The 24,137-nt window shown below is 73.1% G+C and overlaps 2 protein-coding genes across 4 annotated transcripts; both read left to right on the top strand.

Annotated features, from left to right (window-relative positions):
* The first annotated feature begins 265 nt into the window (after positions 1-265).
* NOS3 (nitric oxide synthase 3) lies at positions 266-15,649 on the top strand. Of its 3 annotated transcripts, none has more exons than XM_062568619.1 (26): positions 266-378; positions 1,878-1,980; positions 2,138-2,286; positions 4,709-4,871; positions 4,996-5,087; positions 5,477-5,618; positions 5,775-5,914; positions 6,064-6,238; positions 6,365-6,466; positions 6,897-7,091; positions 7,171-7,244; positions 7,347-7,491; positions 7,607-7,711; positions 7,843-7,910; positions 8,003-8,119; positions 8,585-8,759; positions 8,835-8,967; positions 9,809-9,887; positions 9,963-10,150; positions 10,296-10,477; positions 11,341-11,551; positions 12,409-12,496; positions 13,647-13,768; positions 14,325-14,473; positions 15,179-15,373; positions 15,442-15,649. In XM_062568619.1, the coding sequence occupies exons 1-26, from the start codon at positions 266-268 to the stop codon at positions 15,562-15,564; spliced, it is 3,528 nt and encodes a 1,175-aa protein (XP_062424603.1). In that variant the 3' UTR covers positions 15,565-15,649. The 3 variants fall into 3 exon arrangements, with proteins under 3 accessions (XP_062424603.1, XP_062424602.1, XP_062424601.1); XM_062568618.1 differs by having other exon boundaries at positions 5,429-5,618; XM_062568617.1 differs by having other exon boundaries at positions 5,429-5,618; positions 14,322-14,473.
* Positions 15,650-16,033: 384 nt separating this feature from the next.
* ABCB8 (ATP binding cassette subfamily B member 8) lies at positions 16,034-22,361 on the top strand. Its single transcript, XM_062570831.1, has 16 exons — positions 16,034-16,065; positions 18,748-19,039; positions 19,116-19,271; positions 19,354-19,448; positions 19,692-19,797; positions 19,878-20,039; positions 20,144-20,229; positions 20,308-20,405; positions 20,479-20,584; positions 20,695-20,728; positions 20,809-20,945; positions 21,032-21,126; positions 21,224-21,357; positions 21,479-21,626; positions 21,803-22,053; positions 22,148-22,361. Exons 1-16 carry the CDS (start codon positions 16,034-16,036, stop codon positions 22,226-22,228), a joined length of 2,013 nt encoding a protein of 670 aa, XP_062426815.1. The 3' UTR covers positions 22,229-22,361.
* Positions 22,362-24,137: the final 1,776 nt, after the last annotated feature.

Here is a 24,137-nt window from a genome sequence, read left to right as displayed (position 1 = left end):
GCGCCGTGGGGCGGGCAGACCCCCGGCGCGGGCGGCGAGGGGGCTCCTGCCGGGCAGGCCTTGCCGCGGCCCCTCGCCACGTGCCGGGCCGTAGCCAGGGCGCGGCGGGGCCCAGGCGTCCTGGCGGGCGGCCGGCGAGCGGGGGCTCGCGGATATTGTGTGCGAGGCGCGGGGCGGGTGAGCGGCCCCGAGGTCACCGCTTCCCTTGCGTGCGCGGCTCCGCCGGAGGAAGCGGCGGCTCCCGGCCGCGCTCAGACGCGGCGCGATGGGGAACCTGCCGGCCGCGCTGCCCGGCGCCTCCCGCACCTGCGGCCTCGGGCTCTGCTCGCGGCAGCGCAGCGCCGCGCCCGACGACGCCGCCGCCGCCGACAAGGGCAGGTAGGAGCTGCGGGGGGCGCCGCGCCCGACCCCCCGCACGGCGACCCCCGGACCGTGCCCGCCGCCCCCTGCCCCGGGACACCCCCGCCTCGGGACCCCGCTCCTGCACAGCGCCCCCCTGCTCCCCCACCCTAGAAGCCCTGCTCCGGGACCCCCTGCACAGCGACCTCCAGAATCGTGCCCGCTGACCCCTGCCCCCCTGGATCACACCCTCCCCCGCATCACGCCCCCTGCCCCCACCCTGGGATCCTCACTCCTATCCCCGCCCCCCCCCCCCCCGTGCGCCCCCTGCCCCGCGTCCTAGGACCTCCTGGACCATGCCGCCTGTCCCCTGCCCCAGGACCCCCGCCCCGGGACCCCCTGGACCGTGCCGCCGCCCTGGGACTCCTGCCCCCGCTCCCTCTGCCCCATATCCCCACCCCGCACCCTCTGCTCCCCCCCCCCCGACCCGGGCTCCCTCGGACCGCGCCTGCTGCCCCCCAGACCACGCAGGGGGAGGGGGCGCGTCCCCGCCGGGGGTGGCGGCGGCCCCCGAGCTCCCCGGGGCGCCACGACGGCGTGCCCTGCCCCACGGCGCGGCCCCGCTGCTCCCCACGCAGCCCCGGCCGCGGGACGCAAGGGACCCACGCGGCCGGGCCGGGCTGGCAGCGCCCGGCGGACGCGGGAGGTGCGGGGACACGCAGGCTCGGCGGGGCCGGAGTGTAACTCCTCCGGCCGGGGAGCAGCCTCTGACTCACGGCTATTGTTCACATGCTCGCTCACACTCACACTCACACACAAACAGGCACCCACGCCCACAGGCAGCCGGGAAACACCCCGACTCGGCGCAGCACCAGCCCCAGCCCCGCTCACCCCATACCCACTTGCCCCAAGCAGAGCACCGGGGGCCGGGCATGACCAGGCAAACGCGAGGGTGAAGGGGGATGTGAGAGGTCCTCGGACACTCCACTGCCCATAGCACAGCCCCCCATTCCCCATAGCACAGCCCCTCTGACCCCACTGCCCGTAGCACAGCCCCTCTGACTCCCCCATTGCCCATAGCGCAGCCACTCTAAGCTCACTGCCCATACCACTGCCCCTCTGACCCCACTGTACATACCACAGCCCCTTTGACCCCCCCATTACCCATAGCACAGCCCCCCGATACCCACTGCCCATAGCTCAGCCCCTCCGACCCGTATTGCCCATACCACAACCCCTCTGACCCCAGCATTGCCCACAGCATAGCCCCCCTGACCCCTCCATTTCCCATCACATATCCCCCTGGCTGCCCAGCATGCAGTAAATCCACTGGCTCCCTGGGGCTTGTCCCAGCACCCCAGCAGCAGGAGGGCACATGTAGTCCTGTGCTGGAGCCACCGGAGCAAGAACTGAGCAGGGATCCCCCAGGATGCCAGGCTGCAGCCCCGTGCACGGAGACACCGTGGGTGCCACACGGAGTCCTTGCCCTGTCCCAAGGTCTCGGGCAGGGCAAGAGCTCAGCACCTATTTCTGCCCAGCTCGGCACCCATCCGTCCCACGGAGCCCACCAGATATGCCCGGCTCAAGAACTGGGAGATGGGGACCATCGTCTACGACACGCTCTGCGCCCAGGCCGTGCAGGTGGGAGTTAGGGACGGTGCACACTGTGTGGTGCAGAGACAGGCAGTGCTGAGGGATCATAGCCGCTGGTCTCGGCTGGCAGCAGGGGCTGGTGGCACCCCGCAGCGGGACGCCAATGGGCACGGTGGGTGCAATTCCCTTTGCCAATCTCCTCCAGGAACTGCCCTGCACGGGGAAGCGGTGCCTTGCCTCCATAATGTTCCCCAAGCAGCTGATTTCCCACGCCACTGAGGGGTCCCGACCCACTGAGGAGCTCCTGGTCCTGGCCCGGGAATTCATCAACCAGTACTACGTGTCCATCCGGAGGTGAGGGCAGACAGCCAAAACCCAGCCCTGCCCCAGGGAACCACACAGCCCCAGCCCTGCCCCTAGGCACCACACAGCCCCTGCCCTGCCCCAGGGCACCACGCAGCCCCAGCCCTGCCCCAGGGCACCATGCAGCCCCAGTCCCTGCCCCAGGGCACGATGCAGCCCCAGCCCCTGCCCAGCTGCACCATGTAGCCCCCTGCCATGCCCCGAGGCACCATGCAGCCCCCTGCCCTGCCCCAGGGCACCATGCAGCCCCTGCCCTTCCCTGAGGCACCATGCAGCCCCAGCCCTGCCCCAAGGCACCATGCAGCCCCTGCCCTGCCCTTCCCCGAGGCACCATGCAGCCCCAGCCCTGCCCTGAGGCAACATGCAGCCCCAGCCCTGCCCTGAGGCACCATGCAGCCCCTGCCCTGCCCTGAGGCAACATGCAGCCCCAGCCCTGCCCCAAGGCACCATGCAGCCCCTGCCCTGCCCTTCCCCGAGGCACCATGCAGCCCCAGCCCTGCCCTGAGGCACCATGCAGCCCCTGCCCTGCCCTGAGGCACCATGCAGCCCCAGCCCTGCCCCAAGGCACCATGCAGCCCCTTGCCCTGCCCCAGGGCACCATGCAGCCCCAGCCCTGCCCCAAGGCACCATGCAGCCCCTGCCCTTCCCCGAGGCACCATGCAGCCCCTGCCCTTCCCCGAGGCACCATGCAGCCCCTGCCCTGCCCTGAGGCACCATGCAGCCCCTAGCCCTGCCCCAGGGCACCATGCAGCCCCCAGCCCTGCCCCGAGGCACCACGCAGCCCCTGCCCTGCCCCAGGGCACCATGCAGCCCCCAGCCCTTCCCCGAGGCACCATGCAGCCCCCTGCCCTGCCCCAGGGCACCACGCAGCCCCTGCCCTTTCCCGAGGCACCATGCAGCCCCTGCCCTTCCCCAAGGCACCACGCAGCCCCAGCCCTTCCCCGAGGCACCATGCAGCCCCCTGCCCTGCCCCGAGGCACCACACAGCCCCAGCCCTGCCCTGAGGCACCATGCAGCCCCTTGCCCTGCCCCAGGGCACCATGCAGCCCCAGCCCTGCCCCGAGGCACCACGCAGCCCCTGCCCTGCCCCAGGGCACGATGCAGCCCCAGCCCCTGCCCCGAGGCACCATGCAGCCCCAGCCCTTCCCCGAGGCACCATGCAGCCCCCTGCCCTGCCCCGAGGCACCACACAGCCCCTGCCCTGCCCTGAGGCAACATGCACCCCCTTGCCCTGCCCCGAGGCACCATGCAGCCCCAGCCCTTCCCCGAGGCACCATGCAGCCCCTTGCCCTGCCCCGAGGCACCATGCAGCCCCCAGCCCTTCCCCGAGGCACCATGCAGCCCCCTGCCCTGCCCCAGGGCACCATGCAGCCCCTGCCCTTCCCCGAGGCACCACGCAGCCCCAGCCCTGCCCTGAGGCACCATGCAGCCCCTTGCCCTGCCCCAGGGCACCATGCAGCCCCTGCCCTTCCCCAAGGCACCATGCAGCCCCCTGCCCTGCCCCGAGGCACCATGCAGCCCCTGCCCTTCCCCGAGGCACCACGCAGCCCCAGCCCTGCCCTGAGGCACCATGCAGCCCCTTGCCCTGCCCCAGGGCACCATGCAGCCCCTGCCCTTCCCCAAGGCACCATGCAGCCCCCTGCCCTGCCCCGAGGCACCATGCAGCCCCTGCCCTTCCCCGAGGCACCATGCAGCCCCCTGCCCTGCCCCGAGGCACCATGCAGCCCCTGCCCTTCCCCAAGGCACCATGCAGCCCCAGCCCCTGCCCCAGGGCACCATGCAGCCCCAGCCCTGCCCCGAGGCACCATGCAGCCCCTGCCCTGCCCCGATTCACCATACAGGCTTTGCCCTGCCTCGAGGAACCATGCAGCCCCTGCCCTGCCCCAGGGCACCATGCAGCCCCAGGCCTGCCTCAAGGCAGCGTGCAGCCCCCTGTCCTGCCCCAAGGCACTGCACAGCCCCAGCTCTGCCCTGACCCGAAGGTTTGTTGCCTCTGCAACCCCTTGTCAGCCCTGGGGAACGCTCAGGCACTGCTAGGTCTGCAGTGTGTCCTCTCCCAGCCCCAGCTCCCTGCAAGGACACAGCCTTGGGGCCTGCCAGGACACCCTGCAAACATACAGGGAACCTAGGCCCTGTTGCGCTGATGGACTTGGCCACAGCACCACTGTGCACAGCACAGGCTGGGATCATGGGTGGCTCTGCAGCCCCCCTGGACTCCCCCTCATCTCCCTTTGCCCTGAGCCAGAGTAACCTGAGCCTGTGTGTGCTGGACCCCCAAATCTGCCCAGCTGCCCAGGACACACCAGCCCTGGTCCTGGGCTGCTGCAGACCTAGTGCTGGTGCCAGCTGGCATGCCCCCCCCCGGCACCGGGCCAGTCCCAGCAAGCAGAGCTGAGGCGCAGGGCGTCCACAGGGACAACTCGCCGGCGCACATGCAGCGGCTGCGGGATGTGGAGGCTGCCATCGAGGCCACCGGCACCTACCAGCTCCTGGAGCCAGAGCTGATCTTCGGGGCCAAGCAAGCCTGGCGCAATGCTGCCCGCTGCGTGGGCCGCATCCAGTGGAACAAGCTGCAGGTGAGGGCATGGGGCCAGCCCCACGGCATGCATGGGGCCAGCCCACTCTGGGGGGCACACTGGGGACAGGGCAGTCTATGGGGTGGCGCCGGGACCCATGGGGCACTGACCACCACTCCGGCAGGTGTTCGACGCCCGGGACTGTGCCAACGTCGGGGAGATGTTCAGCTTCCTCTGCACCCACATCCAATACGCCACCAACCGCGGGAACATACGGTGAGAGCTGGGACCCCGGCTGCCGCAGGCTCAGCAGCAGCACCGTGGCTAGCTGGGCCCCACGCCGCAGGGCTCCAGGAAGGGGTCGGCAGGGGTCTGTGCCGCTCCATGTCTCCTCGTGCCTGTCCCCAGCTGGGGTAGGTTCAGGCCATGCCCAGGGCATCTCCCACCCTCCATTTCCCATGCTCGCAGCTTCCCCATGTTGCCTGGACGGGGGGCCAGCGTCAGCGCCCTCCCGGGCCATGCCAGGCTCCCAGCGTCCGGGCAAGATGTGCCACAGGAGCAGGCTCGGGCGCAGGCCACGGCTCCTCCTGGCCTTAGCATCCCTGCGTCCCCCCCAGGCGGCTGCACCCGCCTGCTGCGACATCCCCTCCCGCCTGCTCTCCCAGGTCGGCCATCACCATCTTCCCGCAGCGGGTGCCGGGCCGGGGCGACTTCCGCATCTGGAACACGCAGCTGATCCGCTATGCCGGGTACCGCCAGCCCGACGGCTCCGTGCTGGGGGACCCGGCCAACGTGGACATCACCGAGGTGGGGGCACCCCAAGAGCCCAGCCAGCGCCTCTGGGCCCCCCCTGAGGTGGCTCCCAGGGGGGCTGCCCCCCGCTCGCCCCTGGGCCCTGACGGGACGCCCGCAGTGGGTGCTGCCCCTTACCGAGCCCCTGCCCTGATGCGGTCTCACCCCCAGCTCTGCATCCAACATGGCTGGACCCCGGGCAACGGCCGCTTCGACGTGCTGCCCCTGCTGCTGCAGGTCCCCGATGAGCCCCCCGAGCTCTTCCCGCTGCCGCCGGAGCTGGTCCTGGAGGTGCCCCTCCAGCACCCCACGTGAGTACAGCCGTGCCCAGCAGCGTGGGGCTGCAGGGGACACGGCCCCCACGGTGCAAGGTGCCAGGGCCGAGGTGCAGCGCTGCCGGGGGGTCCCGGCCGGGGGGGGCCGAGTGCGGAGCCGTGGCTGCAGCGCGCCTTCCCCGCAGGCTGGAGTGGTTCGGCGAGCTGGGGCTGCGCTGGTACGCGCTGCCGGCTGTCTCCAACATGCTGCTGGAGATCGGGGGGCTGGAGTTCCCGGCAGCTCCCTTCAACGGCTGGTACATGAGCAGCGAGATCGGCATGAGGAACCTGTGCGACAGCCAGCGCTACAACCTGCTCCAGGTGAGCACGGCGCGGGCATGCAGCGAGCGCGGGCGTGCTCTGCGCCCGTGCACGGCCCCGCTGCCACCAGGCCGAGCCCCAGACATGCAGCGCAGGCGAGGCTGAGCTGAGCCTGCCCTGCTGCAGGAGGTGGCCCTGCGCATGGGGTTGGACACGCGGAAGACCTCCTCCCTCTGGAAGGACAAGGCCGCCGTGGAGATCAACATCGCTGTGCTGCACAGCTACCAGGTGGGCTGGCATGGCCGAGGACAGTGCAGGGACGCTCCCAGCCAGGGATGCCAACCGGGGCGACACTGGAGGTGACATCCAAGGGGTTACACTAGCGGTGACATCCTGGGGTGACATCCAAGGGGTCACACTCTGGGGATGATGCCATGGGTGACACCCTGGAGGTGACACACTGGAAGTGCAGCCTTGGAGGTGACACTCTGGGGGTTATGCTTTGGGGAGTGACAGCCTGAGGGTGACCCCCCTGGGGGTGACTCCCTGGGGGCTCCTGGCCGGGGCATGCCCCTTGGGGCTGTGCTCTCGGCCAGGCTGAGAGCCCTGGCTGGCCGGGCACTGTGACCAGGACTGGTGCTCAGCGGGTGCCAGCCTGTCCCCAGGGCAAGGTGCGAGCCCAGCCGTTTCCTGGCTCCCAGCCCCGGTATCCCTGCAGGTTGCCAAAGTGACAATCGTGGACCACCATGCCGCCACAGAGTCCTTCGTGAAGCACATGGAGAATGAGATGCGGACACGGGGTGGGTGCCCGGCTGACTGGGTCTGGATTGTGCCCCCCATCTCGGGCAGCCTCACCCCTGTCTTCCACCAGGAAATGGTCAATTACCAGCTCTGCCCCACCTTCCGGTACCAGGTGAGCCCCGCACCCCAGCCCTGGCCCCATGGCCCCAGCCCCACCTGACCTGGCCCCTGCCCCTGCCCCTGCCTTGCAGCCCGATGCCTGGAAGGTCTACGTCTCCAAGGGCACCACCGTCACCAGGAGGAAAACCTTCAAGGAGGTGGCAAAGTAGGTGCCCTCCTTGGTGGGGTGGGAGCCGGCAAGGCCGCTCCTGGCTGGGCAGCCTCGGGCCTGCTCGGCAGCCTCAGCGGTGATGCACTTGACCCCCAGTGCTGTGAAGATCTCGGCCAAGCTGATGGGGCACATGATGGCCCGGCGTGTGAAGGCCACCATCCTCTACGCCACTGAGACGGGGAAGTCCCGCACCTACGCCTGGAGCCTCTGCCAGCTGTTCCGCCGTGCCTTCGACCCCAAGGTGGGCAGGCGTGGGGCGCCGCTGCCCTGGCCCATGCTGCACTGTGGGGCACGTCCAGCATGGCCCCGGCACGGCAGGCAGGTCCTGTGCATCCCCATGCCGCCGTGTCACCCAGGTGCTCTGCATGGACGAGTACGACGTTGTCTCCCTGGAGCACGAGACCCTTGTGCTGGTGGTGACCAGCACCTTCGGCAACGGGGACCCACCGGAGTGTGGGGAGGTGAGGGGCTGTGCGGGGCTGAGGGCGCATCTAGGGCAGGGGGACCCGAGCCTGCAGGGTGCTGCCGGCCCTGGGCAGGGGGTCCCGGGGCCGGGGAGGCACCAGCCGCACTGAGGCACTGCCCCCGACAGAGCTTCTCCAAGGCGCTGATGGAGATGTCCTCGCCCCACGCCGGTGCCGCGCAGGCCGAGCCGCCCAAGTGAGTGCCCGGTGCCGTGGGGAGCCCCGGCCCGGCGGGGCCGGGCAGGACCCCTCGGCCGCCCGCCGCCCTCACGCCTGCCCCCCACCCAGGAGCTACAAGCTGCGGTTCAACAGCGTCTCGCAGTCGGACCAGCTCGTGGCCTCCTGGAAGAAGAAGCGGCGGCAGCTGAGCAACACGGACAGCGCGGGCACGCTGGGGGCGCTCCGGTGGGCAGGGGCACCCGAGTGGGGCGGGGGGCCCCACGGCAGAGCCGGCACTGCCCGCCCCACGGCGGGGAGGGCCCACGGGCACCTGAGCCACTGCTGTGCCCGGAGCACCACGGCGACCTGCTGCTCCTGCAGGCCCCAACCCACAGCCGGGCACCTGCCCAGGCATCCCAACCCACAGCTGGCCACCCACCCTGGTGCCCTGACCCACAGCCTTGGCACCCACCCTGGGTGCCCCGACCCACAGCCGGGTGCTAACCTCACAGCATCCCGGCGTCCCCAGCCTTAGGGATCCCAACCTGTTGCCCCAGTATCCCTGACCCATAGCCCCCAGTGCCCCCGGTGCCCCCAGCCCCCCGTGCACTCCCCCGCTGCCGTTTCAGCGTCAGGCATCTCCGGACCCTCCGCCCTCCAGCTTGGAGGGGTCGGGGGTGCTGGCTCAGCACCCCTCTTGGGTGCCGCCAGGTTCTCCGTCTTCGGGCTGGGCTCCCGCGCGTACCCCCACTTCTGCGCCTTCGCCCACGCCGTGGACACACGGCTGGAGGAGCTGGGCGGGGAGCGCATCCTGCCCATGGGCGAGGGAGACGAGCTCTGCGCGCAGGAGGACTCCTTCCGCACCTGGGCCAAGCTGGTCTTCCAGGTGAGCGGGGCCCGGGGGACCGCTCGGTGGGCCACCGCCCCACGGCAAGCCCCTCAATGGCTGCTCTGCCCCCAGGCTGCCTGCGAGACCTTCTGCGTGGGCGACGATGCGGAGGCTGCAGCAGAGGAGATCTTCGCCACCCAGCAGGGCTGGAAGCGCCAGAAGCACCGGCTGGTGGCGCAGGAGGAGCCCACCGAGACCCTCGCCGGTACCGCGCCGGGCGCCCAGGGCACCCAGGCACAGGAGGCCCCGGGGACTCCATGTCACCCGCTGTCACCACTCTGGAGACACCTCCCTCCACTGCCACCACCCCGGGGACCCCCATCCTTGCCACTGCCACTGCCCCAGAGACCCCGTGTCACCCGCTGCCACTGCCCTGGGAACCCCCATCCCTGCCTCTTGGGGACCCTCATCCCACTCTCCTGCTACCCCCCAGGAACCTCCATCCCATCTACTGCCACCACCCTGGGGACCCCCATGCCATCTGTCACTGCCCTTGGGACCCCCATCCCTCCTGCTGCCACCAACCTGCGGACCCCTGCCCCACCCTGCTGTCACCCCCCCCCAGGGACCTCCATCCAATCCTGCTGCAAGGACCCCCATCCCATCCCACTGCCACCACCCCAGGGACCCCTGTCCTGAGCACAGCTACTGTCCCAGGGAACCTATCCCACCACTACCACCACCCTGAGGACCCTCATCCATCTGCCACTGCCCCAGGGTCCCCCATCCCACCTGCTGCCACCACCCCGGGGACCCCCGTCCTGCCCACTGCCACCACCCCAGGGACCCCTGTCCTGCCCAATACTACTGTCCCAGGGACCCTCATCCCACCCATTGCCATCACCCCAGGGACCCCCATCCCTGCCCCACTGCCACCACCCCAGGGAATCTGTCCCACGACTGCCACTACCCTGGGGACCCTCAGCTCTACCACTGCCCCAGGGACCCCCATTCCTGCCCCATTGCCACCACCCTGGGGACCCCCATCCCTGCCCCACTGCCATCGCCCCAGGGACCCCAGGCCACGGCTGCCTCTCCTTGCCCAGGTCTGGCGCACGTGCACAAGCGCAGGGTGTTCCCCTGCTCGGCGCTCTCCGTGCAGAACCTGCAGAGCGCGGAGTCTGGGTGAGCCGGGCACGGGGCGGGTGGGCGCCATGGGCCTGGCCCCCCAAGGGCCCGTGCTGACCCCCTCCCGCACAGCCGCTCCACCGTCCTGGTGCGCCTCGCCACCTCGGGCCAGCCCGAGCTGCAGTACCTGCCCGGCGACCATGTGGGCATCTTCCCTGCCAACCGCCCCGAGCTGGTGGAGCAGCTCCTGGAGCACGTGGAGGACCCGCCACCCGCCGACGAGCCCGTGCTGGTGGAGAGCCTGGAGAAGGACACCAGTGGTACGGCGCCAGTGCCGGAGCCCTCGGCAGCGGTTACCCGCAGGGAGGCCCGGGCCAGGGGTGGTGCCCGGGCCAGGGGTGGTGCCCGGGCAGGGGCTGCCCGCGGCGCCGTCCCCGCTCGCTCCCAGCCGCCCGCTCCCCGCAGGCAGGTTCCCGGGCCCCAAGGCCAGCTGGGTGCCGCAGAGCCGCCTGCCGCCCTGCACCCTGCGCCAGGCGCTCACCTTCTTCCTGGACATCACCGCACCGCCGAGCCCCCAGTTCCTGCAGCTGCTGGCCACGCTGGCGCAGGAGGCAGCCGACCGCGAGCGGCTGCAGCAGCTCAGCCAGGTGGGGCCGGGACGCACGAGCAGCAACGCTGGGTGCTGGGGGCCTGCCCAGCTGGGATACATGGTGCTAGCGGCCTGCCCGCTGGGATATGGGGTGCTGGGGGCCTGCCTGGTTGGGATGCAGGGTGCTGGGGGCCTGCCATGCTGGGGTACAGGGTGCTGGGGGCCTGACCCACTGGGATACGAGGTGCTGTGAGCCTGCCCAGCTGGGATACAGGGTGCTGTGAGCGTGCTTGGCTGAGATACAGGGTGCTGGGGGCCTGCTCACGGGGATACAGGGTGCTGTGAGCCTGCCTGGCTGGGATACAGTGTGCTGTGAGCCTGCCCATGGGGATACAGGGTGCTGTGAGCCTGCCTGCTGGGATACAGGGTGCTGGGGGCCTGCCATGCTGGGATGCAGGGTGCAGGGGGCCTGCTCACTGGGATACGAGGTGCTGGAGGCTTGTCCACTGGGATACAGGGTGCTGGAAGCCTGCCCAGCTGGGATACAGGGTGCTGTGGGCCCACCATGCTGGGATATGGGGTGCTGGGGGCCTGCCATGCTGGGATATGGGGTGCTGGAAGCCTGCCCAGCTGGGATACAGGGTGCTGGGGGCCTGCCATGCTGGGATACGGGATGCTGGGGGCTTGTCCACTGGGATACAGGGTGCTGGGAACCTGCCCACTGGGATACTGGGTGCTAGTGGCCTGCCCAGCTGGGTTACAGGGTGCTGGGGGCTGGCCCACTGGGATACAGGGTGCTGGGGGACTGCCATGCTGGGATATGGGGTGCTGCGAGCCTGCCATTCTGGGATGCTGGGTGCTGGGTCTGCGCTGGCCGCGGCGCCGGGCACCGTGATGCCGTCGCAGCCCCGCGTGTTGCAGGACGCCCGTCTCTACGAGGACTGGAAGTGGTTTCGGTGCCCCACGCTGCTGGAGGTGCTGGAGGAGTTCCCCTCGGTGGGGCTGCCGGCCTCGCTGCTGCTCACGCAGCTGCCCCTGCTCCAGCCGCGCTACTACTCGGTCAGCTCCGCGCCCGGGCGCAGCCCCGGCGAGATCCACCTCACCGTGGCCGTGGTCACCTACAACAGCGAGAGTGAGCCGGGGCGGGCGTCGCGCGGGCGGCGGGGCAGGCGAGGAGCCGGGCGCTGGGGGCTGCAGCGCCACTGCCCTGCGCCCCCATCCTGCACGACAGCCAGGGTGGCTCAGGGGACCCCATCCCACACGGTGCCCGGGGCGGCTCGGGGTCCCCGGGTTCCCGTCCTGCATGGTGCTCAGGGCAGCTTGGGGGGCCCGTGTCCCCGTCCTGCACAACACCCAGGGCGGCTCAGGGGACCCCATTCCACACGGCGCCCGGGGTGGCTCAGGGTCTCCGGGTCCCTGTCCTGCACGGAGCTTGGGGCAGCTCGGGGGACCCCGCATCCCCGTCCTGCACGACACCCAGGGTGGCTCAGGGGACTCCATCCCACACGGTGCCCGGGGCAGCTCGGGGTCTCCGTGTCCCCGTCCTGCATGGTGCTCAGGGCAGCTTGGGGGGCCTGTGTCCCCGTCCTGCACGACATCCAGGGTGGCGCAGGGGACCCCATCCCACACGGTGCCCGGGGCGGCTCGGGGGTTCCCGTGTCCCCATCCCACACGGTGCTCAGGGCAGCTCGGGGGTCCCCGGGTCCCCGTCCTACATGGTGCTCAGGGCAGCTTGGGGGGCCCGTGTCCCCATCCTGCACGGCACCTGGGGCGGCTTGGGGGTTCCCGTGTCCCTGTCCTGCACAGCACCCAGGGCGGCTCGGAGTCCCCATGTCCCCATCCCGCACGGCACCTGGGGCAGCTCGGGGGTCCCCGTGTCCCTGTCCTGCACAGAGCTCGGGGCAGCTCGGGGGACCCCATGCCCCCGTCCCGCACGGCGCCCGGGGCTGCGGGTGCCGCCCTCGCTCCATGCCCGCGCTCGTCCCGCAGACGGCCAGGGCCCCCTGCACTACGGCGTCTGCTCCACCTGGCTGGCCCGGCTGCAGCCCGGGGACACGGTGCCGGCCTTCATCCGGGGGTAAGCAGAGGCGCCCGCCGCCCGCGCTGCCCCCCAGCACCCCGCAGCGCGGCCCTTCCCAGCATGTCCCGCCACAGGGGAGCCCCCCCGCCCCGGACTGCACCTCCCAGCAGGCACCTGCACCCAGACACCCCCCCCCCCCGGACTGCACTTCCCAGCAGGCACCTGCACCCAGACACACCCCCCCCCCCCGGACTGCACCTCCCAGCAGGCACCTGCACCCAGACACCCCCCCCCGGACTGCACCTCCCAGCAGGCACCTGCACCCAGACACACCCCCCCCCCCCGGACTGCACCTCCCAGCAGGCACCTGCACCCAGACACCCCCCCCCCCCCCGGACTGCACCTCCCAGCAGGCACCTGCACCCAGACACCCCCCCCCCCCGGACTGCACCTCCCAGCAGGCACCTGCACCCAGACACCCCCCCCCCCCCCCCGGACTGCACCTCCCAGCAGGCACCTGCACCCAGACACCCCCCCGCCCCGGACTGCACCTCCCAGCAGGCACCTGCACCCAGACACCCCCCCCCGCCCCGGACTGCACTTCCCAGCAGGCACCTGCACCCAGACACCCCCCCCCCCCGGACTGCACCTCCCAGCAGGCACCTGCACCCAGACACCCCCCCCCCCCCCGGACTGCACCTCCCAGCAGGCACCTGCACCCAGACACACCCCCCCGCCCCGGACTGCACCTCCCAGCAGGCACCTGCACCCAGACACCCCCCCCCCCCCCCCCCGGACTGCACCTCCCAGCAGGCACCTGCACCCAGACACCCCCCCGCCCCGGACTGCACCTCCCAGCAGGCACCTGCACCCAGACACCCCCCCGCCCCGGACTGCACCTCCCAGCAGGCACCTGCACCCAGACACACCCCCCCCCCCCCGGACTGCACTTCCCAGCAGGCACCTGCACCCAGACACCCCCCCGCCCCGGACTGCACCTCCCAGCAGGCACCTGCACCCAGACACCCCCCCCCCCCCCCCCCCGGACTGCACCTCCCAGCAGGCACCTGCACCCAGCCCTCCCCGGACTACATTTCCCAGTATGCCTTTGTCCCCACCCCCCCGTCCTGTGCTGGCACCGCCCCCCCCAGCCGGTGCTCGGCGCTGCCGGTGCTCGGCGCTGCGGTGACGGCGCGGACCCCCGCAGGGCCCCCTCGTTCCGGCTGCCGCAGGCCGCCGAGGCGCCCTGCATCCTCGTGGGCCCTGGCACCGGCATTGCGCCCTTCCGCAGCTTCTGGCAGCAGCGTCTGCACCACCTGGACACCGGAGGTGGGGCGGGGGCAAGGGGTGCAGGGACATGGACACGGGGACACGGGGATGTGGAATGCAGGGACACAGGGGACACGGGGACAAGGGATGCAGGGGGATGCAGGACACAGAGATGCTGAAGACAGGGTCCTGAAGGATGCAGGGATGCAGGTGTGGGACACAGGAGGACACGGGGTACAGGGATGTGCGATGCAGGCATGGGACATGGGGATGTGGGGCGTAGGGACACAGGATGCAGGGTCCCGAAGGATGCAGGGATGCAGATGTGGGACACGGGAGGACACGGGGCACAGAGATGTGCGATGCAGATGTGGGACATGGAGACATGGGACATAGGGACATGGGATGCAGAGACCCGGGGGATGCAGGGACACATATGTGGGGCACAGGGATGCGGGGTTGTGGGGGATGCGGGATGCAGACACGGGACACGGGGACGTGGGGCACAGGGACGCGGGGCACAAGGATGCAGGGCATGAGGACCCGGGCCATGGGGACCTTGGGATGCCGGGAGCAGGGTGACGTGGGTGCCACTGGCGGTGCTCCCTGCCAGCAGGCGGGCCCCTGGGCAGCATGGTGCTGGTGTTCGGGTGCCGCTCGTCCGCGCTGGACCACATCTACCGGCAGGAGATGGAGGAGGCGCAGGAGCGCGGCGCCCTCAGCCAGGTGCTCACCGCCTTCTCCCGTGAGCCGGACACCCCCAAGGTGCGATCGCCATTGCCACGGGCAGGACGGGGACAGGATGGGATGGGATGGCCTGGAGACAGGGATGGGGGTGGGATGAGAACGGGGACTGTGGTGGGACAGGAATGAGGACGGGATGGGGGTGGAATGGGGTGGGATGGGGGCTGTGGTGGGAGGATGGGGATAGGGGTGGGATGGGGACAGGATAAGATGTGGACAGGGATGGTGACCAGGAAGGGATGGGAACCATGGCAGGATGGTGATGGGGATGCAGATGGAATGGGATGGAGACAAGATGGAATGTGGGCAGGGCTGGAGACCAGAGTGCAATGGGGACCGTGGTGAGACAGAGATGGGGACAGGGACCAGAAGCAGCACAAGGATGGATATGGGGATAGGGACACAGAAGGGATGAGGACAGGGACAGAGCTAGACATGCAAAGACAGGGATGGGGACAAGGATGGGATGGGGTTGGGGACTGATGGAGATACAGACAAGGGCAGATACCAGTACGAGGAAAGAGGCAAAGAGAGGTCAGGGTCAGGAACAGGATGGGAAAGAGATGGGAATGGGGCCACAGACAAGCACAGACACGGGGTAGAGATAAGGACGGGGATGGGATGGAGATGGGGACACGGACATGCTGGGCAGAGGACAGGGCAAGGCCGGCGATGGGGCTGGAGCGGCGGCACGGCCCCCTGTGACACCCCTCCCCACTCCCCCAGACCTACGTGCAGGACGTGCTGCGGACGCAGCTGGCGGCGGAGGTGCACCAGGTGCTGTGCCAGAGCGCGGGACACATGTACGTGTGTGGGGACGTCACCATGGCCACAGGCGTGCTGCAGACGGTGCAGCACATCCTGGTGCAGCAGGCCGGCATGACGCTGGGGCAGGCGGGGGACTTCATCAGCGAGCTGCGGGTAAGGGGGCAGTGGGGCCAGGGGGCGGGCGCCCCGTCCCGCCGGCGCCCTGACGCCCCTCTGCCCAGGACAAGAACCGGTACCACGAGGACATCTTCGGCCTCACCTTCCGGACGCAGGAGGTGGCCTTCCGCATCCGCAGCCAGTCCTTCTCCATGCAGGAGCGCCGGCAGCCGGGCCCGGCGCCCTGAGGCTGGGGGCCCCGGCCCACGCTGCTGCTCCCCGGCCCCGCTGCAGGCAGCTCCTGCCGCCCCCAGTAAAGGTTTAGTTTTGATAGCAGCTGACTGCCGTCTCGCTGCCAGGGCAGCACCGCTGCTGTGGGCCAGGGGCCGCGCCGTGGGGCTCAGCCCCGAGGGCGGGGGGGGGGGGATGCGGCGGCGGCTGGATGCATCACTTGGAGGGGAGCACACGGGGAGCGACGCGTGGCAGCGTGGGCGGCAGCCCAACCTGCGCAGCTGCAGCGGCAGGGCTGCGCTGGCGGCTTCGCTCGCGCAACGCCGCGGGCATTGCCCCGCGCGGCCCCGGCGTCACCCCGGCCCCAGCGGTGCATCCCAGCCGGGAGCTCTGGGGCACACCAGCTCCTGCAGCCCCGCTCCAAGGAGCGGAGCAGGGCGGAGCGGCCAGGCCAGGCCAGGCAGTGGTGAATTGGTGCCCAGCACCATGGCGCATGTCCGCTGCAGCCCGACGGCATGGCACGGCGTGGGATCCCCCACGGGAGAGGCGCTGCCGCCCCACGGGAGGCCGATACAAACAGCTGTGGGTTGCCAGGTCTAGAAATAGCGTGGGGAGCGTAAACAGCCAGTGGTGCCCACAGCCTGCCCACACACCTGTGCCCCACGGGGACACACGGACCTCGATGGCCCTGCAGGGACTCACGCAGCCCCATGGGGACATGAGCACCTCAATGGCCCCATGAGGACAGCTGCAGTCCCACGGGGACACCTGCACCTGGAGGTGCCATGGGGACGTTTGGGGATTCATCAACCCCATGGGGACACATCAACCCCATGGGGACACAAGCACTGCTAGAGTCCTGTGGGGACACACAAGGACACAGCCGCCGCCGTGGGACACACGCGGGGACACGTCCACCCGCGGGGACACGTCCACCCGCGGGGACTCCCCGGTGCTCCTCACCCCCCGCTCCCGGTCCCCGCCGTGTCCCGCCCGTGTCACCCGGCTGCGGGCAGCGCCGGGGCCGCTTCTCCCGCCGGGCGCTCGCACCGGTCCCGCCCCCCGCCCCCAGGGCCCTCCGGGCCACGCCCCCGGGCCACGCCCCCGGCCTCCTCGGCCCCGCCCTTCCCGTGTCCTCCCGGACCCGCCCCTTCCCGCCCTCCCAGGTCCTTTCCCGCCCCTCTCCCTCCTGGCCCCGCCCCCCCGGGCCCTGCCACGCCCCTTTCCCCGCCGGCCCCGCCCCTCTCCCCCCGGCCCCGCCCCTCCCCGGCGCCGGCCCCGCCCCTCCCCGGCGCCGGCCCGGTGCCGCCATGCTGCTGCGGGCGCTGGGCGCGCGGGCCGGGGCGCGCGCGGTGCGCGCCGCGCTGCGGGGGAGCGCGGCCCCGGCGCGCAGGTACCGCGGCGGCCTGGACTGGGCACCGGCACCGGGCTGGGCTCTCTGAGGGGCAGGAGCGGGGCGAGCCGGGACTGCCGGGCCCCGGGGTTGGGGGGGTGTCGGAACGGGGCGAGCCGGGACTGCCGGGCCCCGGGGTTGGGGGGTGTCGGAGCGGGGGAGCCGGGACTGCCGGGCCCCGGGGTTGGGGGGGTGTCGGAGCGGGGGAGCCGGGACTGCCGGGCCCCGGGGTTGGGGGGTGTCGGAGCGGGGGAGCCGGGACTGCCGGGCCCCGGGGTTGGGGGGGTGTCGGAGCGGGGCGAGCCGGGACTGCCGGGCCCCGGGGTTGGGGGGTGTCGGAGCGGGGCGAGCCGGGACTGCCGGGCCCCGGGGTTGGGGGGCGGTGTCGGAGCGGGGCGAGCCGGGACTGCCGGGCCCCGGGGTTGGGGGGTGTCGGAGCGGGGGGAGCCGGGACTGCCGGGCCCCGGGGTTGGGGGGGGTGTCGGAGCGGGGCGAGCCGGGACTGCCGGGCCCCGGGGCTGGGGGGTGTCGGAGCGGGGGAGCCGGGACTGCCGGGCCCCGGGGTTGGGGGGTGTCGGAGCGGGGCGAGCCGGGACTGCCGGGCCCCGGGGTTGGGGGGGTGTCGGAGCGGGGCGAGCCGGGACTGCCGGGCCCCGGGGTTGGGGGGTGTCGGAGCGGGGCGAGCCGGGACTGCCGGGCCCCGGGGTTGGGGGGTGTCGGAGCGGGGGGAGCCGGGACTGCCGGGCCCCGGGGTTGGGGGGGTGTCGGAGCGGGGGGAGCCGGGACTGCCGGGCCCCGGGGTTGGGGGGGGTGTCGGAGCGGGGGGAGCCGGGACTGCCGGGCCCCGGGGTTGGGGGGGGTGTCGGAGCGGGGCGAGCCGGGACTGCCGGGCCCCGGGGTTGGGGGGGGGTGTCGGAGCGGGGCGAGCCGGGACTGCCGGGCCCCGGGGTTGGGGGGGTGTCGGAGCGGGGCGAGCCGGGACTGCCGGGCCCCGGGGTTGGGGGGTGTCGGAGCGGGGCGAGCCGGGACTGCCGGGCCCCGGGGTTGGGGGGGGTGTCGGAGCGGGGCGAGCCGGGACTGCCGGGCCCCGGGGTTGGGGGGGTGTCGGAGCGGGGCGAGCCGGGACTGCCGGGCCCCGGGGTTGGGGGGGGTGTCGGAGCGGGGGGAGCCGGGACTGCCGGGCCCCGGGGTTGGGGGGGGGGTGTTGGAGCGGGGCGAGCCGGGACTGCCGGGCCCCGGGGTTGGGGGTTGTCGGAGCGGGGCGAGCCGGGACTGCCGGGCCCCGGGGTTGGGGGGTGTCGGAGCGGGGCGAGCCGGGACTGCCGGGCCCCGGGGTTGGGGGGGGTGTTGGAGTGGGGCGAGCCGGGACTGCCGGGCCCCGGGCTTGGGGGGTGTCGGAGCGGGGGGAGCCGGGACTGCCGGGCCCCGGGGTTGGGGGGGGGTGTCGGAGCGGGGCGAGCCGGGACTGCCGGGCCCCGGGGTTGGGGGGTGTCGGAGCGGGGCGAGCCGGGACTGCCGGGCCCCGGGGTTGGGGGAGTGTCGGAGCGGGGCGAGCCGGGACTGCCGGGCCCCGGGGTTGGGGAGGGTGTCGGAGCGGGGCGAGCCGGGACTGCCGGGCCCCGGGGGGGCAGTGGGGGTTGGAGCTGGGCCCCTGGGGGCACCGCGCTCTCGGGCAGGGGGTGCTGATGCCCGGTGTCGCAAAGGGCTCTGTGGGGCAGAGCAGCGGTGCAGCCCCGCCGCCCCTGGGGGCAGGCAGGGCAGGGGGCACACGGGTGGGCCAGGCCCCTGTGCTCACCCCTGCACCCAGCGCCGGCGGCTGCCCCCGGCTTCGCGGCCCCCCGCACCCTCCTGGGGGCCCGGGGCCGCCGGCGCCCCGCTGCCGGCCCGGGCTGCTGCTCGCCGGCCCCGCCGCCTGCCTGGGCCTCGGCCTGCTGGGCGCCGCCGTGCGCTGCCAGGAGGCCGCTGCCATCCTCCCTGCCGCCGCCGTCCTCCCCGCCGCCGCCGCCGTCCCTGTGCCGCCGCCGGAGCCCGCCTTCGCCTGGGCCGAGTTCTGGACCTTCCTGCGCCCGCAGCTGCTGGCGCTGTCGGCGGCCGTGGCGGTGAGCAGCGGGGGCGGCACGGGGCCGGCGGCGGTGTCCGGCGGCGGCACTGACGGCCCCGCGCCCCCCACTGCAGCTCGCCCTGGGCGCAGCCCTGCTCAACGTGCGCATCCCGGCACTGCTGGGCGAGCTGGTGGACGTGGTGGCCCGCTGCGCCCGGGGCCACCTCGCCGGCTACTTGCAGGAGGCGCGGCAGCCGGCCCTGCGCCTGCTCTCGCTCTACGCGCTCCAGGTGAGCCCGGGGCCCCCCGCCGCTGCCGCCGCACGGCCCCGTGCGCGGCCGGCCCGCGGCAGCCCACCGTCGTCCCCCGCAGGGGCTGCTGACCTTCGGGTACATCGCGCTGCTGTCGCGTGCTGGCGAGCAGGTGGCGGGCAGCATGCGGAAGGCGCTCTTCGCCTCCCTGCTCCGGTAATGCACCCCGGGGCGGTGGGGACAGGGACCGGGATGGAGACTGGGGCAGCGGGGACGGGGCCAGGGACCTAGGGATGGGGACAGGACCATGATGGAGTGGCAGGGACTGGGACCAGGGTGGTGGGGACGGGTCAGGGACCAAGGTGGAGAGCGCGGGGGTGGAGACGGTGGGGAGGGGATGGGGTTGGGAACCGGGGCGGCGGTGCAGCACTGCAGCTGCCGGCTGGCGCCTCCACACAGGCAGGACGTGGCCTTCTTCGACGCCAATAGGACGGGGCAGCTGGTGAACCGGCTGACGACCGACGTGCAGGAGTTCAAGTCCTCCTTCAAGCTTGTCATCTCGCAGGTGAGGGCTGCGGCAGGGCGGCCCCTCGGTGCCCGGCGCTGCCTGCGGTGCCCACCGCTGCCTGCCGCGCTCCTCCCCAGGGGCTGCGCAGCGTCACCCAGACCGTGGGCTGCTTCGTCTCGCTCTACGTGCTCTCGCCCAAGCTGACCGGCCTCCTGCTCGTGGCCATGCCCACGCTGGTGGGCGCCGGCGCCCTCATCGGCTCCTTCCTCCGCCGCCTCTCCCGCCGGGCGCAGGAGCAGGTAACGTGCCGGGATGCTGGCTTGCGACAGTGCCGGGATGGCGCAGGGCCGGTGGCGGTGCCTGGCGCTAGCCCCCCTCTCCCGGCGTGCCCCTCTGGGCACAGGTAGCCAAGGCCACGGCAGTGGCCGACGAGGCGCTGGGGAACGTGCGGACGGTGCGCGCCTTCGCCATGGAGGACAGGCAGGCGGGGTAAGGACCGGGACCGGGCAGGAGGTGCGGGCAGCCCGGGGCCGCGCCGGGTGCCATGAGCACCGCTCCTGCCCGCAGCGCCTACTGCGCCGAGGTGGACCGCTCGAGCCGGCTCAACGAGCGCCTGGGCCTGGGCATCGCCGCCTTCCAGGGGCTCTCCAACGTGGCGCTCAATGGTGAGCGGGTGCCGGGGGGCGAGGGCTGGGCCACTGGGGGGGCTGCGGTCCCACGTCCACTCTGCGCCTGTAGGCATCGTGCTGGGGACCATCTTTGTGGGCGGCTCGCTGATGGCCGGGGACGGGCTCTCACCGGGAGACCTCATGTCCTTCCTGGTGGCATCACAGACAGTGCAGAGGTGAGGGCAGGGCCGTGGCACAGTGCCCAGCTCCTCCCGGCACCTCGGGGCCGGCGGCCCCATCCCCGAAACGCACCCCAAGCCCGGCTTGTCCCCTCGTGTCCCGGCAGGTCCATGGCGAACATCTCCATCCTCTTCGGGCAGGTGAGCGGGGCGGGGGCTGCAGGGGGGCAGGCGGCGACGGCAGCGCGGCGGCACCCCGCGCTCCGGCTCCACTGCCGCAGGTGGTGCGTGGCCTCAGCGCCGGCGCCCGCGTCTTCGAGTTCCTGACGCTGGAGCCCAGCGTGGCACTGCGGGGGGGCTCCCGCATCCCCGGACACTCGCTGCTCGGACACATCTGCTTCCGCGACGTCTCCTTCAGGTGAGCCGGGGCCGCCTGCGCTGCCCACCGGGCCGGACCGCTGCCCCCCCCATCACCGCTCAGCCCCCCACTGCTCTGCCCCACAGCTACCCCACGCGCCCTGGCTACGCGGTCCTGCGCAACTTCAGCCTCACCCTGCCGCCCTGCAAGACTGTGGCCATCGTGGGACCCTCCGGAGGAGGTGCCGGGGCGCAGGATGCTCCCACTCCGCTGCAGTGCTGCCCGGGGTGCCAGCGGTGCCCCCGCTGCCCGGGGCTGACGGCTCCCCGCTGCCGCAGGGAAGTCGACGATCGCGGCGCTGCTGGAGCGCTTCTATGAGCCCACGTGGGGCTCCATCACCCTGGACGGCCACGACATCTCCTCCCTGGACCCCTCGTGGCTGCGGGGGCAGGTCATCGGCTTCATCAGCCAGGTGGGGGCTGCCGTGGCGCCGGGGCCTTCCCCGTCAGCCAGCGTCCTGCGGGGCCTGGGGCTGTGTCCCGCAGCGGGGCAGGCAGCCCCGTGCCGGGCACTCAGGCGCTGGCCTCCCCCAGGAGCCGGTGCTCTTCGGGACGACCATCATGGAGAACATCCGCTTCGGGAAGCCCGGAGCATCCGACGCAGAGGTGTACGCTGCCGCCCGGCTCGCCAACGCCGACGGCTTCATTCGCAGCTTCCCCGAGGGCTACAACACCGTCGTGGGTGAGCAGGGGCGGCGCGCTGGGGGGCCGGTGCCAGGCTCAGGGACCATGCTTGGGGGCCGCACCGGCTGTGCCAGGCAGCACCGGGCTTGGGGGCCGTGCCGGGGGGCTGGTGCTGGGCTCGGGCTGCCCGGTGCAGCCGGCACGGCCGCGCGGCACCCCTGCGCTTCCGCCCAGGCGAGCGCGGCGTGGCGCTCTCGGGGGGCCAGAAGCAGCGCGTCGCCATCGCCCGGGCCCTGGTCAAGAACCCCTCGGTGCTGATCCTGGACGAGGCCACGAGCGCACTGGATGCCGAGTCGGAGAAGGTGGTGCAGGAGGCGCTGGACCGGGCGGTTGCGGGCCGCACGGTGCTGGTCATCGCCCACCGGCTCAGCACCGTGCAGGGCGCCGACCTCATCGTGGTGCTGGCGCAGGGCCGCGTGGCCGAGGTGAGTGGGGCGCCGGCGGGCCGCAGCGGGGCCGGGGCTGGGCCGGGCTTGGCACCGCCGCCGCTGCCTCTGGGCTCTCTCCGTGCGTCTGCAGGCAGGAACCCACGACGAGCTGGTGCGCCGCGGCGGCCTCTACGCCGAGCTGATCCGCCGGCAGATGAAGGAGCAGGCCTGAGCGCGGGGCCCGTCCCGGAGGGGGGGCCGGGGCTGGGGCCGCGGCCCCTGCGCCCCCGGCGGGGGGCTGCGCTGCGGGCTGGAGCTTGGCCCCACGCCGCGGTGTTTGCTCAATAAAGGCCGGACCAGGGGGAGGCTGCGTGGGGCTGTGCCGTGCCGCGACGGGACCCCCGGGACAGGCCGCGAGGGGGGCGGGATGGCCGCGCTCCCGCTCCCGGCAGCCCTCTTAGGCCGGGGTGTGTGCCCGGGGCCGGGGCCCCGTCCGTCCCGCCCCGTCGGGCGCCCCGGCCTCGGCCGTGACTCGCTGCTGCCCTTGGGGCGCGCAAGGACGCGCGGGGCGGCCGGGGGGCGGGGCCCTGTGCCGGGGGGCGGGGCCGCGTGCGCTCTGGGGGCGGGGCTAGACAGGCGGGGTGGAGCCCGTAGCGCGGGGGGAGGGGAGGGGCCAGCGGAGGGGGTGTGTCCGGGGGCGGGGCGGCCGTGCGGGGCGGGGCCAGCCGCGGCGCTGGGCCGGGGCGGGGGCACGGGGAAGGGGCGGCCCCGACGGGCCACGGGTTCACGCCGCGGTGGAGCCCGACTGCCCGGGGCGGGGGGCAGCCGCCCGCGCTGAGGACGGATCCCGGAAGAGGAGGTTGTTCCCAGCGGGGGTGCAGCGCGGCCCCACGACGGGGGTCCTGCGGCCCAGCGCCTCGGGCTGTGCCGGCTCCTGCCCACTCCCTGGCTCCTGCCCTGCTGGCAGTCCATTTGCAGCAGGCTTTACTGCAACTCCATCTCGATCCCGGGGAGTCTGCTGTGCAAAGCCTGCGGCCTTGGCACGTGCTCCCGCCAGACCTGCACCGGCAGGCCGGGGGCCGCCCCACGGTGTCCCCCACAGGGCTGTGTGCAAGGGAGGCGCTGCCACGAGGTCCCATCAGCAGAGCCCAGGCCTGGGTCGGGGCATCAGCAGCAGCCTCTGTGCCCGCGCCTGCAGCTGGGGTGCCCGGCGGGGCCGTGTCTCACGCTCCACAGGGGGATCAGGGCAGCCCCACACTGCCACCGGATTTGCACCATAGGGACAGCCCAGGGCACCAGTGGTGGGGGCACAACTCTGCCCCTGGGCTGCAGAGGCACCTCCCCACTGGGGCAGCAGCCTGGGGGGAGTGGGGAGCGCGAGGGGAGCAGAAGTGGGGGGCACTGGGTGAGCAGGAGCCAGAGGTGGCATGGGGACCAGGGAGCTGGGGGTAGCAGGGTGCACAGAGACGAGGGGGGCAACAGACTGCGGGCAGTGGGGGGAGCAGGGGTCTGCGAGCAGCTGGGGAGCAAGGTGCACCTGGAGGATCAGGGGGCCAGGGGCAGCGGGGGAGCAGGGGCTGGGACTGGGGACAGCAGTGGCCAGGAGAGCAGAGAGCCGGGGGGAGTGGGGAGCGCTGAGGGGAGCAGGGGACCAGAGGGAGCAGCGGGCTGGGGGCGGCTGAGGAGCAGGGTGCACCGAGGGAACAGCGGGCTGGGGGCAGCAGGGTGCACGGGCGGGAGCAGCGGGCCGGGGCTGCCGCGGCCCCCTCGGGGGGCGGCGGCGGCGCGGGCGGGGCGGGGGGCGGCGCGCGGGGCGGGGGCGGCGGGCGCGGAGCCGCAGAGCGCGAGCGGCCGCTGCCGGCGCGACACGGCCCGGGGCGGCGGCGGCTCCGCGCACCGCCGCGGGAGGGACCGCGCCGCGCCGCGCCGGGGCCGGGGCCGGGGCCGGGGCCGCTCCGCACCGCACTGCACCGGGGCCGCTCCGCTCTGCTCTGCTCCGCAGCGCGGGGCGGCGGCGGGCGCTGCGCGGGGCCGCGGGCGGGCGGCGATGGGCCGCGGGCGGGGGCGGCCCCGGGCCGCGGGCTCCCCGTCGCCGCGCCGCGGGGGCTGAGGGCCGCGGGGCGCCCGCGGGCGGCGGCGCC

The sequence above is a fragment of the Rhea pennata genome, chromosome 2 (genome assembly GCF_028389875.1).
Source record: "Rhea pennata isolate bPtePen1 chromosome 2, bPtePen1.pri, whole genome shotgun sequence".
NCBI lineage: Eukaryota > Metazoa > Chordata > Aves > Rheiformes > Rheidae > Rhea > Rhea pennata.
Note: the sequence above shows the minus strand (reverse complement) of the source record. Positions and strands in the feature narration are given on the sequence as shown.